At 37.4% G+C, this 27,255-nt stretch overlaps 1 protein-coding gene across 2 annotated transcripts in view; it reads right to left on the bottom strand.

Moving 5' to 3' along the window:
* Positions 1 to 1,432: 1,432 nt before the first annotated feature.
* Canx (calnexin) overlaps positions 1,433 to 27,255 on the bottom strand; it is a 33,701-nt gene continuing 7,878 nt past the window's right edge. For both annotated transcript variants that reach the window (XM_027953324.2, XM_071612147.1), the window contains 14 exons: positions 18,913 to 19,083; positions 18,268 to 18,341; positions 17,935 to 17,993; positions 16,783 to 16,924; positions 16,133 to 16,214; positions 15,294 to 15,486; positions 12,496 to 12,685; positions 10,331 to 10,444; positions 9,630 to 9,786; positions 8,288 to 8,503; positions 7,295 to 7,414; positions 6,359 to 6,479; positions 6,120 to 6,199; positions 1,433 to 3,802 (listed from right to left, as the gene is read on the bottom strand). In XM_027953324.2, coding sequence (XP_027809125.1) covers positions 3,749 to 3,802; positions 6,120 to 6,199; positions 6,359 to 6,479; positions 7,295 to 7,414; positions 8,288 to 8,503; positions 9,630 to 9,786; positions 10,331 to 10,444; positions 12,496 to 12,685; positions 15,294 to 15,486; positions 16,133 to 16,214; positions 16,783 to 16,924; positions 17,935 to 17,993; positions 18,268 to 18,341; positions 18,913 to 19,080 — 1,770 coding nt within the window. In that variant the 5' untranslated portion in view covers positions 19,081 to 19,083 and the 3' untranslated portion in view covers positions 1,433 to 3,748. The remainder of the gene's footprint in view (positions 3,803 to 6,119; positions 6,200 to 6,358; positions 6,480 to 7,294; positions 7,415 to 8,287; positions 8,504 to 9,629; positions 9,787 to 10,330; positions 10,445 to 12,495; positions 12,686 to 15,293; positions 15,487 to 16,132; positions 16,215 to 16,782; positions 16,925 to 17,934; positions 17,994 to 18,267; positions 18,342 to 18,912; positions 19,084 to 27,255) is intronic.

Raw genomic sequence — 27,255 nt, forward strand, 5'->3', positions numbered from 1 at the left:
GACCAATCAAAGGAGGAAGAACCGGCCGCCGAAGGGCGTGGGGATGAGAACGTAATAGGTGCTCTTGGTCTCCAGAGCGGTATTTAAAAGGAACTCTCAAGTGAGGGGCCAGGGGTACCCCCGGGGAGGGCCGCAGCCCTGAGACGGGGTCTGCCATGACTGACAGGAACCCAAACTGGAGGAGACAGGTATCCTGAACACCGCCTCCTGAAGGTAGGCCCTTCCGGGTCCCCCGAGAAAAGCGGGGTAAATCCGACAAGGGCTTAACTACCTAGACACTACCTAGACCCAGATGTCTACCTGGCACTACTGCGCTTCACCATTTTCTTCTTTTTGCATTCGGTTTCATAAACTCAAAGAAGCTACGCTATTTCAACGAAAGCCGTTTTTCTTTGACCTCATTACTTATATCCAACCGTAATTGGCCAGAATTATCCACCAGTTAGCTGGTAGAGATTTCCTTCTGCACCATTCTGAAACATTGGGACTGTAAATTTCGGCTTACAGAAGTCTTAAGAAGTTTCATTTACAGAGCAGAAGAAAGAGGATGTAGGCTCACGTCCAGCTCCATTATTGGGGGACTGGAATTGCAAAGGATTAGTTCAATACACAGGGAGCTTGGACTGCGAAGTTCCACTCTTAAAAGATAGTTAGGTTATAGTGAGGCACTCAACAAAATGGAACCACCATTTGGGCTCCAGTAATCTTAACTAGTAGGCAAAGGGAGAGTGGCTACTGTAAAGCAGTGGGGGAAGGAAACGGGAACGTTGAAAAGTTAATTCTACAACCTAATTTGTGTGTGGGACCAAGATATTAGAACACGTAATGATAGTGGCACCCCAATTACTAAAAAGGTTACATAGGAGATGCTAGGAGGCTGTAAATTGGAAGACACCATTAACAGCTCAAACATTATTTTCATCTTGTTTGCACTAATGGGGATTGAACCCAGGTCCTCCAGGGCTCTACCACTGGAGCTACATCCCTATCCCCCAAACGGCTTCTTAAAAAAAAGAAAAAAAAAGCAACTAGGAGCACTGCTTATTTTTTGATACTTTAGTAAGCAAATCTAAAAGCTTAATAAGCACATTAAGTATTTTCTAAAGTTATGACAAGAGTATTTTAACTATGGAGTCTAGACGATTCTGAAGAACGATTATTTTCTAATAAAAATTTAAGTTTAACGGGCCCCCATAAATCTTAAAGATTATCTATAAATTACCAGTAGCACCGCCTCCTTTTACAACAGAAACTACTGAACCACAATTGGAAGAGGCAAGAGCTAAATAAATATAAGATTGGATCAAATTCATAATTATTTCACTGTTCATAACAATTTCCATATATTAGCAAATTCCCACATAGTAACCAATGAAAGAACAATTAACCCACTACTGAAACAGGTTATTATGAAGAAGTTGAGTCAAAAGCAGACACTTAACACAGGGACTTTAATGTAACACCATTTAGTAACATGACAGTTTGAAAAAGGTGAAGAGTACTTTGTGGATAAGAAAAATGGAGGAATACATCTGATAGAGTGGGCAGTTTACAACAATGGGACAGGTAACCAGAAAATCCAAATATAAGTGCCTTTTTAAGAGCTGAAAACTGTTGGTCATTCATTAATGTGCCAGACATTCAACCAGGAAGCTGCACCTTCAAAAACTGAAGGGGGGGGGGGGGGGGGGAGACAAAAGGAATTTTGAAGAAATTTTGCTGAATAATCCTGTAATGGCAATCAACACTAACGATTTAAACCTGTCATTTTTTAGCTCAGTGGGAAGAAGGAAGTAGGCATGAAATACAATGTCAATAGAGAATGAAGGTGGCAGATTTCTGGAAATCCAATGATCCCCACACATTTACTGCAAGGAGAAATCTGCAGACATATTTTCAGGTCTTGCTAAGTAACTGTTTATTTGAACTCAATACATTTGGGAAAGTCTGCTACATAGCTAAGGTCACCGTGACCAAAGAACAACAGATAAGAAGGTAAAGCACTCAACAGGAAGAAAAATGCATCCCACCCTCAAAAGAATTTAAGTGAATCACTGTGTATATGGGGAGTGGGGGATAAAGTAAATGGATACAACCTTCCTCTTTTACAAATATAGTTCCTCCCCAACATCTCCCTAATATAAACACTGTGGAGTGTTTATATAGTGTTTATATATTCAGTGCAAAGAACAGTATCATCAGTATGACTGAAACACCTCTGAAGAATAAAGCTGAAACATCTTTCTGAATACATTTCAGTGTGGTGTAATGGTGATATTATTGTACCATAGTGATGGGGGAGAGGCTCTGATAGCACCCATCTGCATTCCACATGGAAAAAAAAAACACCTAAATTCACTTTTGAAAAAAATTCTTCAAGCCACATTAAAAAAAAAAAAAAAATTGAACAGGGCTGTTTTATTATGTAATGTAAGACAACCGTTACATGAATTGAAAATGAAAACTTAAAATATTCCACAAAAATCAGGTAACTCATGCTATATATCACTCCTCCCATAAATACTTTTAGCCTGTGTTCAAATTACACTCAATTCGGTGTTGGCCTGCCTTTGGATTTGACTTTTAAAATCTTTACACAGAGTAAAAGACATGGATAAAAATAAGTTTGTATTCTATCCTGTACTTTGACCCTGGAAAGGTGTGGGTCTGCTTACATTAAAAAAAAAAAAAAAAAAACATACACTTAATCACAATAAAGCTTAACACTATGCAGAGCTTTATAATAATTTTCAGCAACGGACCGCAAGCTGCTCTGTGAAGAAACTGCATAGCAGAGGAGAAAGCTGGGAATTAGGGGAAATAGGTAAGGAAAACAGTGTCAACACAGTGGAACAAGTGATGGAAACATCTACTTTGGAGCCCACATACCCTGCCAGAGTTCCTTAAAAGCCACCTGCTCCAAAAGGCAGGAGCCCAGAGACTCCCTGTGTGTGCAGTACGAATGCCCAAGTGTTGCATTTAAGCCACCTCCTCCACTAACTGCAAAGCTGTCTGGGAACTGAGCAGTTCCAAGGGCAACAGAACACATGCACTTTATGGTCTACCCAACATCAAGTGAAAGGCTTTTTTTTTTTTGTATGACTATTTTTAATACAACTTAAATGGAATCTTTATATAAATTTGGGCTTCCATCCAATCCCTCTCTTCAATTTCCTTAGGAGGAATTAAGTAATGGAAGCAAGCAAAACAAAATTATAACCACAAATGACTGCACTTCAAACATGATTATCAATTTTAAGGGACAGAGACACTTGAATGTTTTATAATACCAAACTTTAAAAAAAAAATTTTTTTGTTACAAAAAAATGCAATCCATCCCCATAGCATTTCTAAATGTTGGTGTTATTTCTAAATGGACAAATTAATATATTAAATTAAGCCAACATTTTAGACTGACAAAGTTCTATCATTCTATTTTTAAAAAGCTGTTTTAAAACAAAACAAACAAACAAAAAAATACAAGTTAGTTGCTTCATGTTACATTTCACAACCATTATGTTAAATGTTTTCTTTTCTACAGAAACAGGGTCCTTTATGTCACAACTGCAAGTATTTACTGCTAGATGTTTAAAATTACATGAACTAGTGTTCGGTTGGAACCTGTTGATGGTGATGTCTTGAGGTTTTCTGAGTTTCAACCTAAGGTATGCCAGGTCCTCTCCTAGGACCACACTTGCAAGGGAAGGGGAGGGAGAGAAAAATCACATATCAAGTTCTTAAGATTGGTTCACTCTCTTCGTGGCTTTCTGTTTCTTGGCGATCTGTTCAAAATTTCATCCTCCTATTGGTTAAGAAGAAAAGAAATTCACTATAATTAACACATTTAAAAAGAAATACAAATGTTCATTACATTTTCAAGATTAGCAAGACTAATTTTGTAGCCCATTTTAGGTTTAGAAGAAAATGTACCAAAAAAACACTGACTGCCCAGGTGAGATTACATATATTCTACCTTTGTCTAATTTACCCCCCCAAAAAAGGTACTTTTCTCAAACAAACCCGTAAACATTTTCTGTAAAATGGATCAAACATTGTGCTTTTACATGTTATGTTCCTTAACCCTAAGCACTTAGTCCCATTTTGAGGATGAGAATCCTAGGATTCAGAAGAAAACTGAAGATAATCACAGTAGGTTACAAGTCCGGTGATCTTTCTATTCTAAAACTACTGCCTTGCACACCTGTAATCCCAGTGACTGGGGAGGCCGAGGCAGGAGGACTGCAAGTTTAAGGCCAACATCAGCAATTTAGTAAGACCTAGCTAAAATACAAAAGGACTGAGGATGTGGCTCAGTGGTTAATTTGACTCCTGGTTAAATTCCCCATACCAAAAGCACAAACAAAAACAAACTACTGCCTTTCCCAAATTATACCAGCAACTTTTCATCACAGTTTGGGAGCTATAAAAAATTTTGTGAGACATGGTCCCTACCTTTAAGACCTTAAGCATTCTAGTTGAGACAAAACATAGTCATTAAAAATACAAAAAAAGGGCTGGGGTTGTAGCTCAGTGGTAGAGCACTCGCCTAGCATGTGCCAGGGAGGGGGGACCCTGGGTTCAATCCTCAGCACCACATAAAAATGGATAAATAAAAGTATTGTGTCCAACTACAACTAAAAAATAAATATTAAAAAAAAAATACAGGGTTGTAGCTCGGTGATAGAGAGCTTGCCTAGTGTGTGAGGCACTGGGTTTGATCCTCAGCACATCTAAAAATAAAAGTTTTGTGTCCATCTAAAACTAAAAACATTTTTTAAAAATTATATACACATATATACATATGTGTGTGTATACACACACACACAAACAAAATATAAATAGCATTGTTCTTCAGAAACAAAAGGAAGGCAGAGATATGATAGCTAAAAAAATAAGCGGAGTTGGGTTTGGCTCAATGGACCAGACTCAAACACAAGAGATCTTGGAGAAAGGACACTATAAGCAAAGATGTAGTAACAGAGACTATTCTCTGTTACTCCATATATCCAATCTACTACAAAATCCAGAATCCCAAGTAGTTTACACCTTCTGTCATCCTGGCTCAAAGCCACTGCAGCTTTCCAAGATGATTATGGGGGCTTCTTAACAGGTCTCTGATTTCTCTACTCTAGAGAAAACGTCCACAATGGCTGCCCATTTCACTAAAAGGAAAAGCCTCAGTGGTACAGCACTCGCCTACCCCAGGTGAGGCACTGGGTTCAATCCTCAGCACAATATAAAGATAAATAAATGAAGGTATACTGTCCATCTAAAACTAAAAAATACTTTAAAAAAAAGAAAAGCCAAGTTCATAATGGCCTATAAGGCCCCACATTATTTGTAACCTTCCTTAACTCCTTTTCTCCACTCCTTCTTTAACTACTGGCTATTCTTATCCTTTGGACTACAGCTGTAGCCTTGGTACCGGACATTCTCTCTAGAATGCCCTTCTCACTGACATCCTCACAGAACAGTCCTTCATCTCTGTCAAGTCTCTGCTCAAATGTCATCTTTCCAATGACAAGCCATTGCTTCCAGAACTTCTACTACCTTTTTCTATCTTAATTTTTCATAGCTTATCTAATACACTGTTATTTACTTCCTTCTAATGTCTACTGCTTATTGTCTATTTCCCCCAACCAGAATTTAAGCTCCTCAAAGTCAAGGTTATCTTTGTCTGATTCACTGACAATGCCTGGCACAAGAGACATTCAATAAGTATGTTAAATGAATTAATTGACTAAACCATGGACAACAGAAGGGGAAAGTTTAGAATGCAGTGATTTGTGCAAAAAATACTTGTGAGGGCCTAGTGAAGAGAGGGACAACAAGACAGAAATGTTAAAATAACTTGAAGTTTCCACCTTAGAAAGCATTTTATTATTTTTTCCTTACAAACTTCTACTTATTTCAAAAAACCATTTTCAGCACAGAAAAATACTCGAGATTCAGACAGAGCTTGATGTTTACCTGTGCCACTCAAAATCTCACTTTAACAAAATTGGGTATAACAGAATTTTGCTGTCACAGCCATTGTAAAGTACCTAATATTCCTTTTATTTAAATGTAACTTCAACTTAGTTGCTTAAAATACAAAAAGTATTAACCCGTACTTTTACCTCTGCTTTAGGTTTTCTATCTTCCTCCTCTTGACTGACAGTGCCCCCATCTTCTTCAGCATCACTTTTTTGTTTTTCTTCTAAGATATAAGTTAGAGTAAAACAACTGAGCAAATTCTTATATTTGATTCTGGTAATTAAAATAATTAGCATTACCTAAAGCAAATTTTACTGAAATTTATTTGTCAGGGTTTGAAACATCTTTGTTTAGAGCAAGATTCTTGGAGGTTACTTCTTACCAAGTTTCTCTTCACCTTCCTCCTCTTCATCTCCTTTTTCCTTCTCCTCCTCCTTCTCTTCTTCTTTCACATCTGGTTGAGGAGCATCAGTCTTCTTGTACTCCATAGCACTGGACTGTTTCTGAAATATTCCCCAGAGTACAACAACTTTCACATTTTCATGTACTACATTACCATGTAATTACTGAATGCCTACAGGCAAAGTTCTGTACCAGACTGTATACAGGGACAGATATATAGACACAAGAAAGATGTAATTTCTACCCTGAAGAGCTTTATCTTCAGTGTTTTTGTATGGTTTAAGGTAAAAGAAAACAGTAAGAACAAAAGGTCAGGTAGGAAACTTATAGGTCTACTTTGTCAAGTAAACTCAGGCACAGATATGCAGAACAGAGGTGGTATATAAGCTAGAAACAATTTGGGATCCAGCTATAAAGTGTGATGTATGTGAGGTAAAGCATAATCTTAGAAGAACCAGAGGGCATGCAACAAGGGTTAAGAAAGAAAACCTCACATGACTGTAGTATTCCCACATGTATTATTTTGAAAAATGGGGACAGTGAGGAAGCAATGAATAATGATAAATCAAAGGCAAAATTAAGGTGGTCAAGAATGGAAATAGCAATACCAGGAGAAAAAGCTGGTTTGGGCCCAGATGGCTGATTTTAATAAGTTGTTCTTTTTCTTTCTTAAAAAAAAATCTGCTGCCAAGTACTAAAAAAGTAATTCAGTGGACTAAATACTGGCAACTAAAGGACTATAAATCCTACCCCTATCTGGGCACAATAAATGGTCACTGAGGTGTAGTGAATAAGGTTCAGAAGTCAACTCAAAATGTGGAGCTGCTACAAAGAAAATCTCAAGCCAATATATCATACTTATTTTTAACATCCTAAGTGCTCTTTCTAAAAATGATTCCTAAAAAACAACTCCTACCTTTCCAGAACAGCAGAAGAGGATGACAAGGAACACAGGAAGAGCTACAGTCAAAATGTAGACCACCCAGAGCCATGGGCGCTCCTCAGCTGCCTCAAGCATCTGCCCCACTACACCTGGCTGAAAAACAAAACAGCAATGATGGGAAGTTCTGGCTTCTGACACCAAATACAAATGCAGTCTGCACTATTTGTTCCACTGTTCAGTTATGGCACGGCACTACTTAGGCTCGTCCTTTTTCAAGGGTGCAAGCCAAGTTGCTCATATAATATAAAAAGGAAATTAGAGAAAAGTCTCCATTTTTCTGTTCTCCTTATCATCCCAGTGACTTCACTTTCATCGGTACAAAAACTGGTGGGAGGGTAGTACTGGGGATTTAACCAAGAGGCCCTTTAACACTGAGGTACATCCCCAGCCCACCACCCACTCTTCCTTAAATTTTGAGACAGGGTCTCACTAAGTTGCTGAGGTTGGCTTTGAATTTGTGATCCTAATGTCTCAGCCTCCTAAATTGCTGGAATTACAGTCACATACAACTGCACCCAGCAAAAATTCGGCTTCTTAAATACCTGCAAAAGGTTCCCTTAACATTATCAACCAGTGTTAAAGAATGTCTTATCTAAGTATCTCTAGCTCTCCAATTCCCAGTTCAGAGACATGACTAATTACCTGATAATCCATGTGTGGGATAAACCAAAAATTCAACATTTTGAGAGTGAATTAAAACATACCTTAAATGGCAAAATTTGATAGACACATACAAATTAAAAAACATACCTTGCACATAACACAATTAGACTCTAAAGCCACTATATTAAACTAATAAAATCATGTCTAAACGTCCAATATTTTGTTTTAAGCAGGCATACAGCTAATACTTTTTTAGGACGATATTCTTAAATAAGGGAAAAGACAGACACTAAATGCTAGCTTTTTACAAAACAATTAGTTACCTACAATAACATAAATGCACAAGAAATCGCAAGCACACACCTCAGCAGCTCCGTCGGCTGCTTTCTTCAGGCCCCATCCATCATTGGCCCAATCATCAACTACTCTTCGATCCCCACTAATGATGAAGTTGTCAAAAAAAATGTCAGAAGTCATGGACCACAGCTCCAAACCAATAGCACTAAAAGGAGTCATTTTGAAAGGCTCCAGATCTTCAAAGAAATCAGGATTTGGTATTTTCCGAGGTTTCCAGATTCCCTTAAAAACAAAACAACAAAAATGTTTCAAAAAATTATTTCCAATAATGACCAACAAAAAAACAACTAAGATAAATTCTGCATTATCAACAGCAGGAAGAAAACAATAAATGCTACTGATGGTTTTTTTCTGGACTTAACTAAATTGCTCAGTCTGGCTTTCAACTTGCAATCCTCCTGCCTCAGCCTCCCAAGTCACTAGGATTACAGTTGTGCACCACCACACCTTCTGGTGGGAGTGGGAGCATCAGCACAAACTTATTCAGTAGTGATGGAAAATAAAATGTAAATGATCATCAACCAGTAATTCACGTCTAAGTTAACTACCTAGAAAAATACTTGCTACATAAACCCAGACATCTACAGGAATGATTACTGCTACACTTACCTAAAAGCAAAAATTGCAAATCACCTAAATGGCCAACAACAAAAGAGCTAAGAGGCAATTTCGGAGTGCAATTTTAATATCTTAACTGTCCAAGTGTACAATTAAAAAATACATTTTACCACAGAAAAATATACATCTAGAACATGTATCTAGATATACCTAACACCTTATTTTTACACCTTACACTTTATAAATTTGATGGAAATGACTTATCATGAAGAGTCCAAGGATTTTAATGTGTACATTAATACAGTAAGCTTGGAATTTCATAACTTCACAATATATATATTTTCATATAAGCCTCAGTCTTTCTATGGGTGTAGAGGTATTAAAGCCATGCCATAAGCTGATTTGACACGATCAAGGTACCAATTCCCTGATCACAGTCCTCTGTCCACCATGTAATAGATCACAAATCTTGAGATCTGTCTGGATCCTAGGACTGAAGGACTCTGCCACCTAACAGCAGGGTGCCCAAACCACAGATTTTCCATTTCCCTTTTGTTCTTAAATTTAAGTTATAAAACAAGTATTGAAAGCTTTTCTCTCCAGTTTCTAAGTTTATCTTTGCAACACTTAACTCATTCAGTTCCCTATCAATTAATAAAGCTACTTTCTGCTCTTAATTCAACAGCTTGTATGTATATAATGATCAACCTGGCAGCCTCACTACACAAAAAACATTTACCTGAATACAAACAGATTAATGAGAGCAACTCAACCTTCTGGAGACACAAACCTGGTAGTTAGGATTATCAATCATGGGAGGCTTCCATTTGCCCTTATAATTGGGGTTGTCAATCATTGGTCGCTGCCAGACACCACACCCAGAGGCCGACTCACATTTAGGGTTGGCAATCTGAGGAGCCTCCCATTCTCCATCCATGTCCTCATCCCTATGAAGACATAAACAACAAATTACAAATGGGTTCTAGGATGCAAACCTATGAATATCCCACCAGCCCAGTGCTCCCCTGAGATCCTGCTGGAATGTTTCCACAGTCATGCTACAGAAAACCATCCTCTCTTGTTTTAATTTCCAGTAAGAGCAGCTTTGATAACAGATGCATTTTTAAAAAAATGATGATGAAGTATAATTAAATTTATCGCATTCTCCCCTTAGGAATGGGCACTTGGCAGTATTTAAGCTTTACTTTAGTAAAAATTCAGGTAACTAAAAAAATTAACTCAAACTAGGTGAAGGGCACACACCTATAATGCCAGCTACTCAGAAGGCTAAGGAAGAATAATTTCAAGTTCAAAGCCAGCCTCAGCAACTTAAGGAGACCCTGTCCCATGATAAAAAAAAGTTTTAAAGGTTGAGGATGTAATTCAGAGGTAGAGTACTTGCCAAGCATGAATGAAACCCTGGTTTAATCCCCAGTATCATAAAAAATAAAATAAAAAACAAATACATAGAAAATTATCTTAAACTCTTACCAATCCTCTGGTTTCTCTGCATCTGGATCAGGTATATATTCAGGCTCATCATCTAACCACCCTTCAGGTTTTGTGGCCTCTTCATCTGGTATTTTAGCAGGGGCATCTTCATCCCTTAAACACACAAGAAAATTCATATTAGGACAACACTGTCCAGAGAATCACAGTAGTTCCAGTTTGTGAAACTGAAACAGCATTCTGAAAATATTTAGGCCTTAAATGCCAAAATTTTAAATAATTTCTCCTAGCAAACATTTGTAAACATGTTACCTTTTATAAAGGCCCAATATCCAAAATAAACTCTTAGAACTCAATGAGAAGATAACTCAATTTAAGAAAACCAGACTAAGTAGAATGAAAAAAAATTAAAGGAAAAAAGAAAACCAGCAAATAATTTAAGTAGACATTTCTTCAAAGAAAATATTTAAGTAATCAATAAGCATATGAAAAGATGCTCATCATTAAACATCAGGGAAATGCAAATCAAAACCACAATAAGATACCATATCACACATACTAGAGTGGCTATAATAATAAAGAATGATAAAGCTGGGTGTGGTGGTGTACACCTGTAATCCCACTTACTTGAGAGGCTGAGGCTGGAAGGTCACAAGTTCTAGGCTACTTTCAGTCACTTAGCAAGACACTCAACAACTTAATAAGACCCTAGCAAACATTTTTAAATGTTTTGTCTAAAAAGAAAGGGTTTTTAATATTTTTTTTAGTTGTAGTGGACACAATACCTTTATCTTATTTATTCATATGTGGTACTAAGGATCGAACCCAACACACATGCTAGGCAGGTGTTCAACGTTTGAACCACAACCACAGTCCCCAGATTATTTGTTTTTAAACGTTGGTTTCAAATAAGTAGTGTGAGAATCAAGACTCAACATAATAATTATGGTATAATGAATGGTGCGTTAAGAATTGAAATGCAAAAATAAATAATTTTTTAAAAAGACTCAATATAATAGTCACCTGATCTTTTCAATCTTAACATTCACCCCCTCCCACCTCCAAAACAGAACAGCTAGTTAAGAAATATAATACTGAATAAGGCTGAATCCAAACCTTATGTTCACCATATATATAAACTAACCATTTATACTAGTGTACTATAAAAGTTCAGGAACATGTATCTTAACATTCAAGGAGAAAAAAGGTCAACTAGAATTTAATTGCTATGCACAGGAAGATACTTTTACAAATGGTAAAAACAGTTTTATTATTTCTTTGTTCCCTTTATGACATTTCTGAAAGTCCCTGTATTAAGTTCAAATGTGGTCACACAGGAGAGCTTGACCCTGCTTGTCTTCATTTTTCATCAGTCTGCAATTTTCACACTACACAAAAGGCAATATGATAACTTATTTTCCTTCATGTATGTCAAGCTCACTCATGCTCCTCTACCTTCTGCAATAATGACATTCTTCAACCAGAAATGCCCTTTCCCATCTTTATCATTTAGTTAACTCCCACTCTGTCCTCAGGTCACAATTTGCTTTGCCCTGCTCAGAGAAACCATGCCTAGGTTAGCTGTATCTGACTCCCTGGTCACCTTGTTCTCAGACCACTTTCCAACTAAAATTCAGCATTTCAGGACTACAGTTTTAAATATGAATTAAAAGCACTGGCAGGGCTAGGGGTACAGCTCACTGGCAGAGCACGCACTTAGCATATGCAAGGCTCTGGGTTCAATCCCTAGTACCAAATAAAAGTAAAACAAAGTAGCACTGGAATGGCTACACCAGGAGATTGCCACAAACCAATCTTGTCACCACAGGTAAACTATATCATCAATCAAGAATTTTGTGGATGGGGCTGGGGTTGTGGCTCAGCACTCACCTAGCACATGCAAGGCCCTGGGTTCAATCCTCAGCACCACATAAAAATAAATAAATAAAGGTATTGTGTCCAACTATAACTAAAAAATTTAAAAAAAAAAAAAGAATTTTGTGGTTGATAAAATGATATCAAACAATCTAGATTATCACTAAGACCCCTTTATCAGCTATAATAATCTACATTTTTTTAATGCAGATTAGACTGCATAATAGAGTATTTAAATGATCAGATCTCACTCGACCAACATTTGGTTATTCAAATCACATGGAATATATAAAATGTTCCCTTACAATCAAAGACAGGTCTCCAAGACTCACCAGTCATCTGGCTTCACAGCATCAGGATCTGGGATTTTGGGTCTTTCATCCCAGTCCTCAGGTTTCCGGTCTTCTGGGTCCTCAATTTCTCGTGAAGGATTTACAGACGGAGTCATGTCATTCAGCAGATTTCCACTATTCACAACAGACTGATCAACTAGTATTTCAAAACTATTATCTGGATTCAAGACTGAAAAAAAGGTTAAATGAAGTTAAAAATAGTTTACTTCCAAGTTAAAAATATTTACTTCCAAGCTCCTTTCCCCACAACACAAAAGATTATGACTAACTAGAAGTACCAACATGAGAGCATGGAGGAAAGACCTTAGGCATTTGGGTCAGAACATGGTCAACAATGCCTGGCTCATGGGGCCCAGAGCATTGTAACTGTTCTTGACCTGCAAAATGTAAATGCTATTTCCTCAGGTTTCTAAGAATCATCACAAATGATAGTTAAAATTTCTTCTTTTGGGGGGGGGGGCTGGCAGTGGGGGTTGCTAGGGATTGAACTCAGGGGCACTCACCCACTGAGTCACATTCCCAGCCCTTTTTAAAATTTTATTTAGAGACAGGGTCTCATTGAGTTGTTTAGCACCTTGCTGTTGCCAGGGCTGGCTTTGAACTCCTCCTATCTCAGCCTCCCCAGCCGCTGAGATTACAGGCATGTGCCACCATGCCCAGCCTGTAGTTAAAATTTCTGGGGCTGGGGTTGTAGCTCAGTGGTAGAGCGCTTGCCTAGCATGTATGAGGCACTGGTTCAATCCCTGGCACCACATAAAAATAAACAAATAAAATAAAGGTATTATGTCCTTCTACAACTAAAAAAGAATATTTAAAAATAGTTAAAATTTGGGGCTGGGGTTGTGGCTCAGTGGTAGGACGCTTGCCTAGCATGTGTGAGGCATTAGGTTCGATTCTCAGCACCACATATAAACAAATAAATAAATAAATAAAGGTCCATCAATAACTAATAAAAAATTTTTTTAAAAAGTTAAAACTTCTAACACCAAAAAAGACTTCATTTATGGACACTAAAAACCTACATAAACTAATGTGATTATTGGTCTAACATGAATGTACATACCAATCAGCAGGCAAGTAAATTGATTTTCATTCATTTGTTTGCTTTTTGTACAGTATTAGAGATGGAACTGGTGACTCAAGCATGCTACCCATGTATTCCGCACTGCAGTACATGCACAGACCCTACAGATATACTTCTGAAGTTCAGTGGAGAATGAATACACAATTTTTAATCCAAAAAGGCATCTGTTTGTTGTTACTGTTTTCTTGCAGTACAAGGGTCAGTCTCAGGTTGCAAATATGATAAGGTGGCATTCTACTACTGAGCTACACCCCCAGGCCCATAATGGCATCTCAACTGTAATTTATGCTAAAGCCTGTATCCCTCACACAAATCTCTAACAGACAACTGACATTTACTGTTGGGAAAAAATTCTTACTCTTGTGTAATTAAGTAAGAAAGTTAAATATGTGCATGTTTACACACATATGAAGAAACATTATCCTAATATTGATTTTTCAGATAATTTTAGGTGTCTTTTGTTTGCTTATTTATATCTTCTGAATTTCTATATCCTGAATGTATATTCCATTAGTAATAAAAAAAGGTTATTTGCTGGGAGCATTGGCGTATGCCTATAATTCTAGCAGCTCAGGAGGCTGAGGCAGGAAGATCACAAGTTCAAAGCCAGCCTCTCTACCTTGTGAGGCCCTAAGCAACTCATGAGACCCTGTCTGTAAATAAAATATAGAAAATGGTTGAGGATATGGCTCTGTGGTTAAGCGCCCTTGGGTTCAATTCCTGGTACCAAAAAAAAGAAAAAAAAAAATGGTCATTTATATTCTTTAGGAAAAGAGCATATCTATATATGATCTCAATCCCCCAAGAAAGGGTTCATTTAAACAAACAAACCAAAAAGTATCCCAATATCCAAACAATTAACCTTAATTGCCCAGGTACTGAAACATCCAAAGAAAGTTCCACATGAAGACAATTTTGAAGCCAGGTTCATGGCACAGGCCAGTCATCCCAGCAACTTGGGAGGCCAAGGCAGGACCGCTCAAGTTCAAGGTCATACTCAACAATTTAATAGACTCTCAGCGACTTTGCAAGACTTGTTTCAAATAAAAAAGGACTGATGATGTAGCTCAGTGGTAAAGTGCCCCTAGTACCAAATATAAAAAAGACAATTTCAAAAAATGTTATATACATTTCTACTGCACATCCTAATATTCAACATTTTCTCAACGAAAAACTAAAAGAAGCAGAATGAGAGGCTCAAGGAAGAAATTAATAAGGGGACTTTCTTTTTCTTTTTTAGGTACTGAGGATTGAATCCAGGGGTATTTTATCACTGGGCTATATCCCAGTACTTTTTTTATTTTGAGACAGAGTCTTGCTTATACTGGCCTTGAACTTAAAATCCTCTTGCCTTAACCTCTGGAGGTGCTGGGATCATAGACTTGAACCACCACACCCAACTAAAAAAAGCATTTTTGTTCATTTGTTTTACAGTGATGAAGATGGAAACCGGTACCTCATGTATGCTAGGCAAGCATTCTACCACTGAGCCACATTCCTAACCCTTAAAGAATATTAAAATTGTTTCAAATTTTAGTCTTCAGACAACCTGTGGAAAAGAAGCTTTCTTTCAGAGTTGACCAATTAAGCTCCTAGCAGTAAGTAAAAAACACCAATCTCATTTGCAAGCTTGAATATTCTCCAGATGACCAACATGAATGTCTTAAAACCCCAAAATACTAATTTTTCTTACTTAATGTATAAAGATGTGTTTTCTTATCAGTAAAATAGGTCTTCAGATCTGCATCTGGTCTCTTAGCGTGCTTTTCTTCATATACACCCGTCTTAGGGTTTTTGTGGCGAAAGATGAAGTGTAATTTATAATCCTCTCCACATTTATCTGGACCAAACATAATTGTATAGGGGGTCTTGTCGTGGAACTGATCCTTCAGAAACAAAAACAGATTATTTTAAGTAACTCTAGTCTAAGTGTTCAAAAGCAACCTTTCAAAAAAGTGTGTATTTCCTCTTATAAAACTCTCAAGCTAAATTAGTGACAGTTAAATGAATAACCAACCAATCATCAGCAAATTTGTGCTTAAGAAAAAAGTAATACATATAACTAGCTACTGTTTCATTCATAAAACAAAGAAATAAGCTAGCTTAAAATTAAAAATCACAGTATCAAAACCAGAAATGAGAAAAAGTTGGTAATAGAGCTTTAAAAGTCAAATTTCAAATGAAAACTAATTAGTATAAAAGACAATACTATCAGCTAGGCGCAGTGGTGCACACCTATAATCCCAGCAGCTAGTTCAAAGCCAGCCTCAACAAAAGCGAGACACTAGTGAGACCCCCATCTCTAAACAAAGTACAAAATAGGGCTGGGAATGTGACTCAGTGGTTGAGTGCCCCTGAGTTCAATCAATCCCTAGTACCCTCCCACCTCCAAAAATATGATCAACCCACCAAAAGATTTCAACAGCAGGTCTTTATTTTCACGGGTCTTTCAAAAAATTTTTTTCTTTTCTCTAAAATTCTTCTTTAAAAACTTGTGGGTGGCTAGCTACATAAACAAATAGAAGTACCTACCAAGTTGAGTTCTGGTGTTTTGGAAAGCAGTTTCACATAAGCACCTCCACATTCTATTCCATTTTGGAAATTAACCTCATACCTAATTTCAGAGAGAAAAGCAGAAAATTCTATGGCATTTTCTAAGATCGAATCTCATAATTTCTTTTCCCCCCTACTCCTGATTATACGTTTATCTTTTAAAAAGGATTCCATCTTCTATTGATTTTGGATGGCTACACAATCCTACAAAAATAAATATGCTAATTAAAAGTAAACCTTGCAGATTCCCAATAAATAGTCTGTGCAAAATCTAGATGTTCATTTACTATCAATAGGATGAACAGCCAGTTTGTTACAAAATAATTTGTTGGGCAGGAAAAAAATAATAATAATTTCAAGATGCTAAATTCTAAATTCACCCAAAAAAGAAATCTATTGTAATTTATATAATCTCTCTCTCCTTCTCACACACACACACACATACATTTACTTAGAGTTATAGTTTCATAATACCTTCTGAGATTACCCTTCTAAAAAGTTTTTCTTTTTCTTTTCTTTTCTTTTTTTTTTTTTTGGGGTAGTACTGGGGATTGAACCCAGTGCCTCTTGTAAGTGAGCTACACCCCCAGTGCTCTAGAAAGCTTTTACCAAACATGCATTTCACTTACTGAACAATGAGAGGCTTGGTATCAAATAGGAAGGGTTTGCTCAATTTAGCAGAGATGGCATGGTGCTTGGCTCGAGACATCAATACAAGTCCTTTATCACCCGGAAGCTTTGTTTCCTTCATTTCATCTACCTCCCACTTTCCTAGAAGAAAACACACACAAAAAAAGAGCTCTCCACTCCTTAACTATATCTTTTAAAATATATATATATATATATATATATATATATATATATATATATATATATATATATATATTTTAGTTTTTAGGTGGATACAATATCCTTATTTTTTATTTTTATGTGGTGTTGGGGATCGAACCCAGCGCCCCGCGCATGCCAGGAAAGCGCACTACTGCTTGAGCCACATCTTCAGCCCAATTGATTGGATATATATATATATATATATATATATATATATTTTTTTTTTTTTTTTTTTTTAAATGTGTTGTTGAGGATCTAACCCCTGTGCATGCTAGGCGAGTGCTCTACCGCTGAGCCACAACCCCAGCCCTAAATATATCTTTTAAGGTCTTCTAAATGATAACAAACTAAACTCCAAGTTGTATAAGTCTATCATACTGACAAATTTTAACACATTCTACTTATCTATGAGAGTTGGGCCATTAATTTAGGCACATGAATATTTGACAAATAATAGGACATGACTTTTAAAAAGTCAGCAGCATATTCATTATATCACTGCCTAGGAAAGACCTTCCATTTCTAACATACAGAAGCATATGTAATAAATAGTTCTATCACTCCATCACATATAAAGCATCACACAAAGATGGCACAACTCTCAAGGAAAAACAACTTCTTGTTGTTGTTTGTGGTGCTGGGGATGGAACCCAGGACTTGGCATGTGACAGGCAAGTGTTCTACCTCTGAGCTAAACCCCAAGCCCACCAAGGAAAAATCTGAAAACATATCTCCTTTTATTTTTATTTTATTTTTTTTCAAGGGCTGGAAAAAACCCAGGACCTTGTGCATGCTAGGCAAGGACTCTTCCACGAAGCTTTACCCTAACCCCAACCTCTCCTTCTAAATCGGTCTTTTTTTTTTTTTTCATTGTCTTAAATCACTATTAAGAAATTCCATGGAGATTATATTAAATCTGCTATTATATCTAGACCAAAAGGAATTCTCACCATCATATTTGGCAATTTCATCATCAGTGTCATCTTTCTTGGCTTTGGATAAAATCCACCTGTAATTAAGACAAACCCCAAAATTATGATCAAATGATAGCTATTTGTTAAGAGAAACGATATAGGATAGAGGGGAAAAGGGAAAGGAATGAAAGCAAGAACTACAAGCTTCAAAAGAATACTTTCCTAAATGGACACAAACACTGAAAATATAAAGGCTAGATATTTCCATTATATAAAATGTTATCCAAAAGGGAACCATTATTCCCTCTTATTTACATCATGTTCAACTCCCTAGGAGCTTCCTAGTGAAAAAAAAAAAAATGTACCTACCCTGACAGAGAGCCTCTGTCAAAGGAATCAGCAAAATAAACTTCTCCTGTTGGAACTGGAGCTTTGTAGGTGACCTGTGTTAAACAGAAGAATAGATAAAAACCTGAAAATTTTGGCAACTTTTTCTTGGTGGAATTTATTTCACTGTTTTGATTGTCACAAAACTGTCATAGGAAGAAGTCTTGAACTTCAATCCACATAGATCTTTGGAAAGAAATAACAAAGGTTGCCAGAGAGATTAATAAAAAGTTGGCAACCTTTGCTTTTCCTTTAAAAAAGATACAAATTTATCAATTTTTTTCCCTTTAAACAGTGCTGGCTAGGAATTAAACATAGGGCCCTTTTTGTTAGGTAAGTGCTCTACTACTGAGTTATACCCCAGCCACTATCTTCAAAATTTTATTATCAAGAGATAAAAGGCCAGGTACAGTGATACACGCCTGTAATCCCAGGAGCTCAGGAGGTTGAGACAGGAGGATTGCAAATTCTAGGCCAGCCTCAGCAACTCAATGAGACTCTGTCTCAAAATTAAAAAGGGCTGGGAATGTGGCTCTGTGATAAAGCACCTTTGGGTTCAATCCCCAGTACAAAGAGAGAGAGAGAGAGAGAGATAAAAGGAATATAGATTCAAAAACTACTTCAAACCTTTGGAGATGGAGGCATACTGGTATCTGATTTTGAGTCTTCTACCTCTTCAATGACATCATCAAGGTCATCCTCAATATCAATCATATCATCTTCATGCCCATCATGAGCCTGAACAACAGTAGCTCCAAGGACCAGAAACATACATAATAACCACTTCCCTTCCATGATCTATATAGAGAGTAAAATAAATTCAATGTGTTAACTTCTCTTGTTTAAAATTAACACTTTCAAATCAAAGAACTAAAAAGAATTTTACTGTATTTTATCCTAAAAGCAAGGAGAAAAGTAAACCCAGAGAGATTAAGGGGTTTTCCTAAAATTAGTTAAAAGATTCAATTTTAAGCTAGGCACAGTGATGGACACCAGTATCTCAGGAGGTTGAGTCAGGATGATCACAAGTTCAAAGCCAACCTCGGGCTGGGAAGAGTGCTTGCCTTGCATGCCTAAGGCCCTGAGTTCAATCCCCAGCACCACAAAAAAAAAAAAAAAAAAAAAAAAGGCCGGACTCAGCAACTTAGTGAAACCCTGTCTCAAATAATAAAGAGCCAGGGATGTATATCAGTGGTAAATCGCCCCTCGGTTAAATCCCAGTACCCCCAAAATAAATTGACTAAAAGACTCAAGAACAAAAATATTATACCAAAAATGAGCTACTTTTAACTCTTATTTTCTAAGCACTTATATATTATATTAGACTTTATATCAGACTTATGGGTGGTTAGGTGGGCCTCCTCTCCAAAGAGCCTTGATCTAAAGAAATAATAACTGAGCCACATGGGTAGTTTTTTTTGTTTTGGGGCCTGAGAAGGCAGAGTGAAGATGAAGAAGCTGGGGAAGAAACAAATTTTTGTAAGTGCAACACCATGTGCTCTCAACATATGGCACAGAGTATCCTTTTTTCCTTGTTTCAAATTAACACTGGTCTTTCCCTTTCATTACCAGGACATTTACTGGTATCCTACATTACTAAGGGTTCAATTCTTCCTCTCTGAGGCCATTCGATACCCAGATGATAGCCTCATCACCCCCAAAATCTTGAGTCCCTGTTTGCAAAAATCTCTATGCCTAGCAATCAGAACCCTCTCCCTTAGGCCATTCCCCCAAAATCCTCCTTTCATCCTAGAGAAGATGTTTCCCACTTCCCTTATGTTTACCAACATTCATTATTTGCTCCCTTAATGTGCATTTAAGTAAAGCTAAAATGCACCACGTATTATTTTCCTATTAATTTTTCCTCATGACAAAATCTGTGGATTTCTGTTCACCTTTCTCTCAGGCTCCTTGCAGTGCTCCAAAATCCGCACAAGAGTCCTGGTTTCAGATAAAAATCCTATGATAAAAACATTGTTGGGCGGAGGATTTAATTCAATTGTAAAGCACTTGCCTAGCATGTTCAAAGCCACTGGTTCAATCACCAGTCCTGGGTGGAGGAACAGGACAACACTGTTACAAGAACACTGGATTTGAAAAATTCTTTAAAAATTTTTTTTTTTTGGGGGGGTGTTACTGGGGATTGAACTGAGGGATGTGAGCCACATCCCCAGCCCTATTTTGTATTTTATTTAGAGACAGGGTCTCACTGAGTTGCTTAGCACCTGGCTTTTGCTGAGGCTGGCTTTGAACTCATGATCCTCCTGTCTCAGCCTTCTAAGTTGCTGGGATTACAGGTGTGCACCACCATGCCTGGCCTAAAATGTTTTTTAATCCAGGAATATCATATAAAAATAATCCAACAAGTGTTGACAGTGATGTAGAGAAGTTGGAATCCTGATGCACTGTGAATGGGACTGTAAAATGGTACAACTGCTATGGGAAACAGATTCCATATGATCCAGCAACCCCATTCTGCAGTGTGTGGCCAAAATAATTGAAAGCAGGATCTCACAGAGGTATTTACATACCCACACCCATGTTCATAGCAGCACTATTCACAATAGCTAAGAAGTGAAAGCAACCAAATCTATGGATGTCAATCAATGGATGAATGTGGCATACAGATATAATGGAAGACTATTCGACCTTAAAACAAAATCCTGTCATATGTCAGCACATGGATACTTATTGAAGATATCACGCTAAGTAAAATAAAAGTTACAAAAGGACACATTATGCATGATTCCAATTTACATGCGGTTTCTAAAGCAGTCAAAATTCAAAGGCACAGAAAGTAGAATTGTAGCCAACGGGCTGGGGGGAAAGAGCAATGAAGAGATTTTTATTTATCTGCTGGCTGGTACAGGGATTAAACTCAGAGGCATTTAACCACTGAGCCACATCCCCATCCCTTTTTATTTTTAAATTTATGATAGGGTCTCACTAAATTGCTTCTACCATGCTAAATTGCTAAGGCGGGCCTCAAACTTTCAATCCTCTTGTTTCAGCCTCCTTTTTTTTTTTTTAATAAGAATAGTTTCAATTCTGCAAGATGATAAAGTTCTGAAGATGTTTCACAATAGCATAAATATGCTTAACACTACTGAACTATATATTTAAAATTGATTAAGAAAGGAAATTTGCACCTGTAATCCCAGCAGCTTTGGAGGCTGAGGCAAGGAGGACCCAGAGTTCAAAGCCAGCCTCAGCAAAAGCAAGGCACTAAGCAACTCAGTGAGACCCTGTCTCTAAATTAAAAATATAAAACAGGGCTAGGGATGTGGCTCAGTGGTCCAGTACCCATGAAATAAAAAGAAAGGAAATTTGGTGATATTTTACAATATTTGGTTACAATAATCATAACTTTGTAAAACAGGGCTGGGGGTATAGCGGCAGAATATGCTTTAGCATTCAGAAGGCCTTAGGCTCAATCCCCAGCATCCCTGTTCTCTAAAACGTAAAACAAAATTTGTTGAAGAGTAGTAGTACTTAATTAAAGCACAAAACCAATGAATTAAATAGGACTAGGTTTTGGTATCAGAACATTGTTTCTGCTGGAAAAGTAAACAGTCCAATGGGCTAGTAACTTACCTTTAAAAAGGTAGGATTTCTTTTTCTCAACATTTTTTAATTTGTTGATATACTGTTGTTACTATGACTGAGTTGTATAACCCACCACCACGAAATTCATATTATGATGCTTCAACTCCCTATGACTATATTTGGAAACAGGGCCTTTAAGGAGGTAATTAAGGTTAAATGAGGTCATAAGGGATCAATAGTGCTGGTGTCCATGTAAGAGGAAGTAGCAACAGGAGCACACACCACAGAAAAAAGGCCAAGGGAAAAGAGGGTCACCTGCAGGCTAAGGCAAGTTAGGAAGGACCTCACAAGAAAGTAATCCTGACAGAACCTTTGTCTCTAATAACCTCTAGCTTCCAGAGCCCTCAGAAAATAAATTTCTACTTTGGTATTGTTACTGAGATAATTGTCTTTAGGTTTTTAGGTATAATGAAGTAGGGCAGTACATCTCAAACTTGAACATATATCAACATCATGGGAGGGGAGTTGTGTATTAAAATCCAGACTGCTGACACATGTGATGGTAAACACGTGTAATCCCGCTTCTTTGGAATCTTAAAAGACAGGAGAATCCCAAGTTCTAGGCCAGTCTGGATAACTGAGCAAAAACTCTGTCTCAAAAAATTAAAAAGAGCTGGGGATATAGCTCAGTGGTACAGTGCCCCTGGATTCAATCCCCAGTATAGAATAAGCAGACACCCCAAAGATTGCTGGGCTCATCCCTAAATTTGTTTCCACAGGGCAGGGCAGGGCAGGGCAAGGCAGGGAAGGCAAAGTTAGGCCTGATTCAATGGGACTTTAGGTTAAGAGGATGCTGAGGATACTGGTCCAGAAACCACACTTTGAAAATCATGAATTAGGCTTATGAATAATCTATTTATACTACATTCCAATTTACAAATGTATTTTCACATACATTATTTTATGTAAACTTTCTATGAGGTATTCCTCTCATTTTCTTTTACACACTAGGAACTAATAAGACTTAGTGAAGGGCTGGGGATGTGGCTCAAGCGGTAGTGCGCTCGCCTGGCATGCGTGCGACCCGGGTTCGATCCTCAGCACCACATACAAACAAAGATGTTGTGTCCGCCGAAAACTAAAAAAAAATAAATATTAAAAAAAAAAAAAAAAAAAAAGACTTAGTGAAAACCTACTCATTTTGACAATAAATAAACAAGATTCAAAGAAACCAACCCTCCTCCCCCGACTGAAACCCTAAACATGTTACCATGTAGTTTCACACTGAGGTAGTATGACAAGAGACAAAAGACAGGAAAGAGCAGCAAAGGGAATGATCCAGAACAGAGACATTTTGGCAGGGTTTAGTAAGGGAACATGTGACTATAGAACAACTGGCCCAGGTTAGGAGACCATGAAAACTGGTGTTATTGGAGGGCAGGGGGGTGTTACTGAGTAGGGAAAGCAAAGCTATCTGTCTTGTTGGGAACAAGTAGATATTTCAAATAAACTACAGGGAATGCATTTATCTTTCACCACCATTTCCCCTGCTCCCTGAGTTGTAGAACCTGATTTTCTACAAAACAAGAAAGAGGTATTTGGGCACTCATCTGTTCCGTTCACATTATCCAAGGGTTTGTGAAAGCTCACAGTTCAAAATTATTGAACTGTGCCATGTCAGTTCTCACACTGGTACACTAAGGAGTCTCAGTCACTGCAAGCTTTACATATGCTATTTTAACTATAATCTACTAATACTTCCAACATAATGCTAGTTATTGGGTCTATTCTAGTTCTAAAAAGCCACTATTAAGCTGACTTAAATTTTCCAAATATTGGGCTGGGGATGTGGCTCAAGCGGTAGCGCGCTTGCCTGGCATGCGTGCGTCCCGGGTTCGATCCTCAGCACCACATACAAACAAAGATGTTGTGTCCGCCAAAAACTAAAAAATAAATGTTAAAATTCTCTCTCTCTCTCTCTCTCTCTCAAAAAAAAAAAAAAAAATTTCCAAATATTGTTAGACATATGTTCACATTTGCCAACAATTCAAGATAATATACTTTAAGGTGATGTTAATTTTCTACTTCATTAATGAGAATCGGACATTAGCAAGAAACACCTTCCCTTCAGTCTCCCTATATACACTTCTCATACCAAATGTGATCCAAGAGGTTACACCTATATTGACCAATTGAGCAGATACACAAAAAGGATGTTGTAACTACTATGCTTTCTAGAGGAAAATAGGAGGAAATTTAGGCGATTATGGTTTTGACAATAAGTTTCTCATACAACATCAAAGATATGGCATATGAAAAAATGGTAAGTTGAACTGAAATAAAAAATTTCTCTCCTATGAAAACACAAGAATCAAAAGAGAATTAAAAATTGCCAACTAGAAAAAATTATTTGCAAAATATGCATCTAATGAAGGACTTGTTCTATTTTTCGTACTAGGTATTGAACTCAGGTATGTTTTACCACTGAGCTACATCCTTAGCCCTTTTAATTTTTTGAGACAGGAACTCATTAAGCCTAAGTTGCTATGGCTGGCCTCCAATTTACTACCTCCTGCCTCAGCCTCCCAAGTCTCTGGATGTACGCATGCACCTCTGCACCCAGTTTGAAGGACCTGTTTTAAAGCATATGAAGAACTCAAACTCAGCAATAATAACCAAATATAAAACTGCAAAAGCTGGAGAATTAGGTCAGCAATAGACATGCTTAGCACTTTCTTGACCCTGGGTTCCATCACTAGCACCTTACAAAACACTGAGCAAAAGACCTGGACATCTACTCAAATACATACTGATAACAAATAAGCATAGGAAAAGACCATCAACATCATTTTTTTATTATGGAACTTCACAATAAAATAACAATGTTGAACGGGCCGGAATTTTAGCCTACGTGAGGCACTGGGTTCAACCCTCAGCACTACTTAAAAATAAATAAACAAAATAAAGATATTGTGTACATCTACAACTAAAAAAAAAAAAAAAAATTAAATAACAATGTGTTACCACTATCAGCTATTAGAATGGCTATAAATTCCCCCCAAAATGGCAAGGATGTGAAGCAATAAGAACTTTCATCGATTGCCGGTGAAACTAAAAAATAGTAAAGCCAACTTGGAAAATTATTTGCAAGCAACCATAATGTTCAACAGATTAACCAATTGAAAGAAATGAGCACTCAAGCCACAAAAAGACATGGATGAATCTTAAATGATTATTGTTAACTATAAAAATCCTATCTGAAAGAGTGATAGACATGTTTTAAAACTCCAATTATATGACATTCTGGAAAAGATATTAACTATAGACAATAAAAATACCAGTTGTTAGCTGGTGCAGCAGTGGACGTCTGTGATCTTACCTACTCAGGAGATTGAGGCAGGATTTCAAGTTTAAGGCCAGCCTGGGCAACTTTGTGAGACCTGGTCTCAAAATAAAATTTTAAAAGAGCTAAGGATCTAAGTTGTTGCAAGGGGTTTAGGGGAGAGTTAGGTTGAATGGGTAAAGCACACGTTTTCTTTTAGGCAATGAAAGTATTCTTAAAGATATTACAATTACAGCTACACTGACACAGCATTTGTCAAAACCCATAAAACATTATAGTAGAAAGAATGAATTTTAATGTATTTAAGATGTCAGGTGATACGAAGACAGCATGCAAACAAAATTCAACAGAACAATCTACCTTATTACAAATCCATGAAACCTTACTAGGGAAAAGGTGCTCAGTAGAACTAGAGTACACAAAAAAATTACTGTTCTGGGGCTGGGATTGTGGCTCAGTAGTAGTACGCTTGCCTAGCATGTGTGAGGTACTGGGTTCAATTCTAGCCACCACCTAAAAATAAACAAATAAAATAAAGGCATTGTGTTCATCTATAAGTAAAAATTTTTAAAAAACTACTGTGCTAATCAATAAGCCCATTTCACATGAGTAGGTGCATTAATAATTCTGACACTGTTATATATGTAATTGAAAAATTAAGCGTATGGGCAGTAGATGGTGGAAGCCACTTTTTCACTGTTAAGACTTAGAATTTATCCAAGCACAGTGGCACATGCCTGTAACCCCAATGGCCTTGGAGGCTGAGGCAGGAGGAGGACTAAAAGGAGTTCGAAACCCACCTCAACAGGGGCTGGGTTTGTAGCTCAGTGGCAGAATGCTTGCCTTACACTTGTGAGGCACTGGGTTCAATCCTCAGCACCACATAATAAATAAATAAATACAACAGAGGTATTGTGTCCATCTACAACTAAAACTATTAAAAGAAAAAAAAAAGAGGGGCTGGGGTTGTGGCTCCGTGGTACAGCGCTCGCCTTGCACGTGTACAGCTCTGGGTTTGATCCTCAGCACCACATAAAAATGAATAAATAAAATGAAGGTATTGTGTCCAACTACAACTAAAAAATAAATACAACTACAACTAAAAAAGAAAAGAAAGAAACCAGCCTCAGCAACTTAGTGAGGGCCTAAGCTATCTCTAAATAAAATATAAAAAAGGGCTGGAGATGTGGCTCAGTGGTTAAATGCCCCTGAGTTTAATCCCTGGTATCAGGAAAAAAAAGGGGGGGGGGGGGGGATTTAAAGATTAAGTAAGGGGAGGTGACTAGAGGAATTCATATGGAAATGGAAAGAATTAGAGACATCAGTATGAAAACATGTTTAGCTTAATATACAGAGGGTTACATATAGAAATATTTACAAATGATGTATATCAGTTAGGATGCACACATATCTCCTTGCTGTCAGCTAAAAGGGCCTGCAAAAATGAAGAAACCTACCTTCTAAAACCATAAAACACTTTGTTGTTGTCACCAACAGTTTCTAAGATTACCGGAAAGAAATACAACAAGTAGCTCAGGAACAGAGTAATGTTTTTAAAAACAAAAAGCAGTCTTCCTATCCCAAAGGACACAGACAGCAAGTGTCCCTAACTCTGCAAAACTCAGCAAGTTTTCAGGGAATACAGGAATTACTTTTAAGATGAATTAACCAGGGGTTGGGATTGTAGCTCAGTGGTAGAGCACTTGTCTAGCATGTGTGAAGCCCTGGGTTTGATCCTCAGCACCACATAAAACTAAATAAATAAAATAAAAATAAAGGTATTGTGTCCACTTACAACTAAAAATATTTATAAAAAAAAAAAGATGAATTAACCTTTTCCTCTAAAGAAACATATTTCCTACAATTATTTTTTTTTTGGTGGGGGGAAGAAGGTGCAAGGCGGGGGTGGGGGGTAGGATGGAGGGTACTGGGGACTGAACTCAGGGGCACTCTTTTGCTGAGGCTGGCTTTGAACTCACGATCCTCCTATCTCAGCCTCCCTAGCCACTGGGATTACAGGCATGTGGCCCTGAGCCCAGCTACATTTCCTGTAATTCAACTTCATAGAACACTCTAAGGCA

Source organism: Marmota flaviventris, chromosome 5 (assembly GCF_047511675.1).
Source record: "Marmota flaviventris isolate mMarFla1 chromosome 5, mMarFla1.hap1, whole genome shotgun sequence".
NCBI lineage: Eukaryota > Metazoa > Chordata > Mammalia > Rodentia > Sciuridae > Marmota > Marmota flaviventris.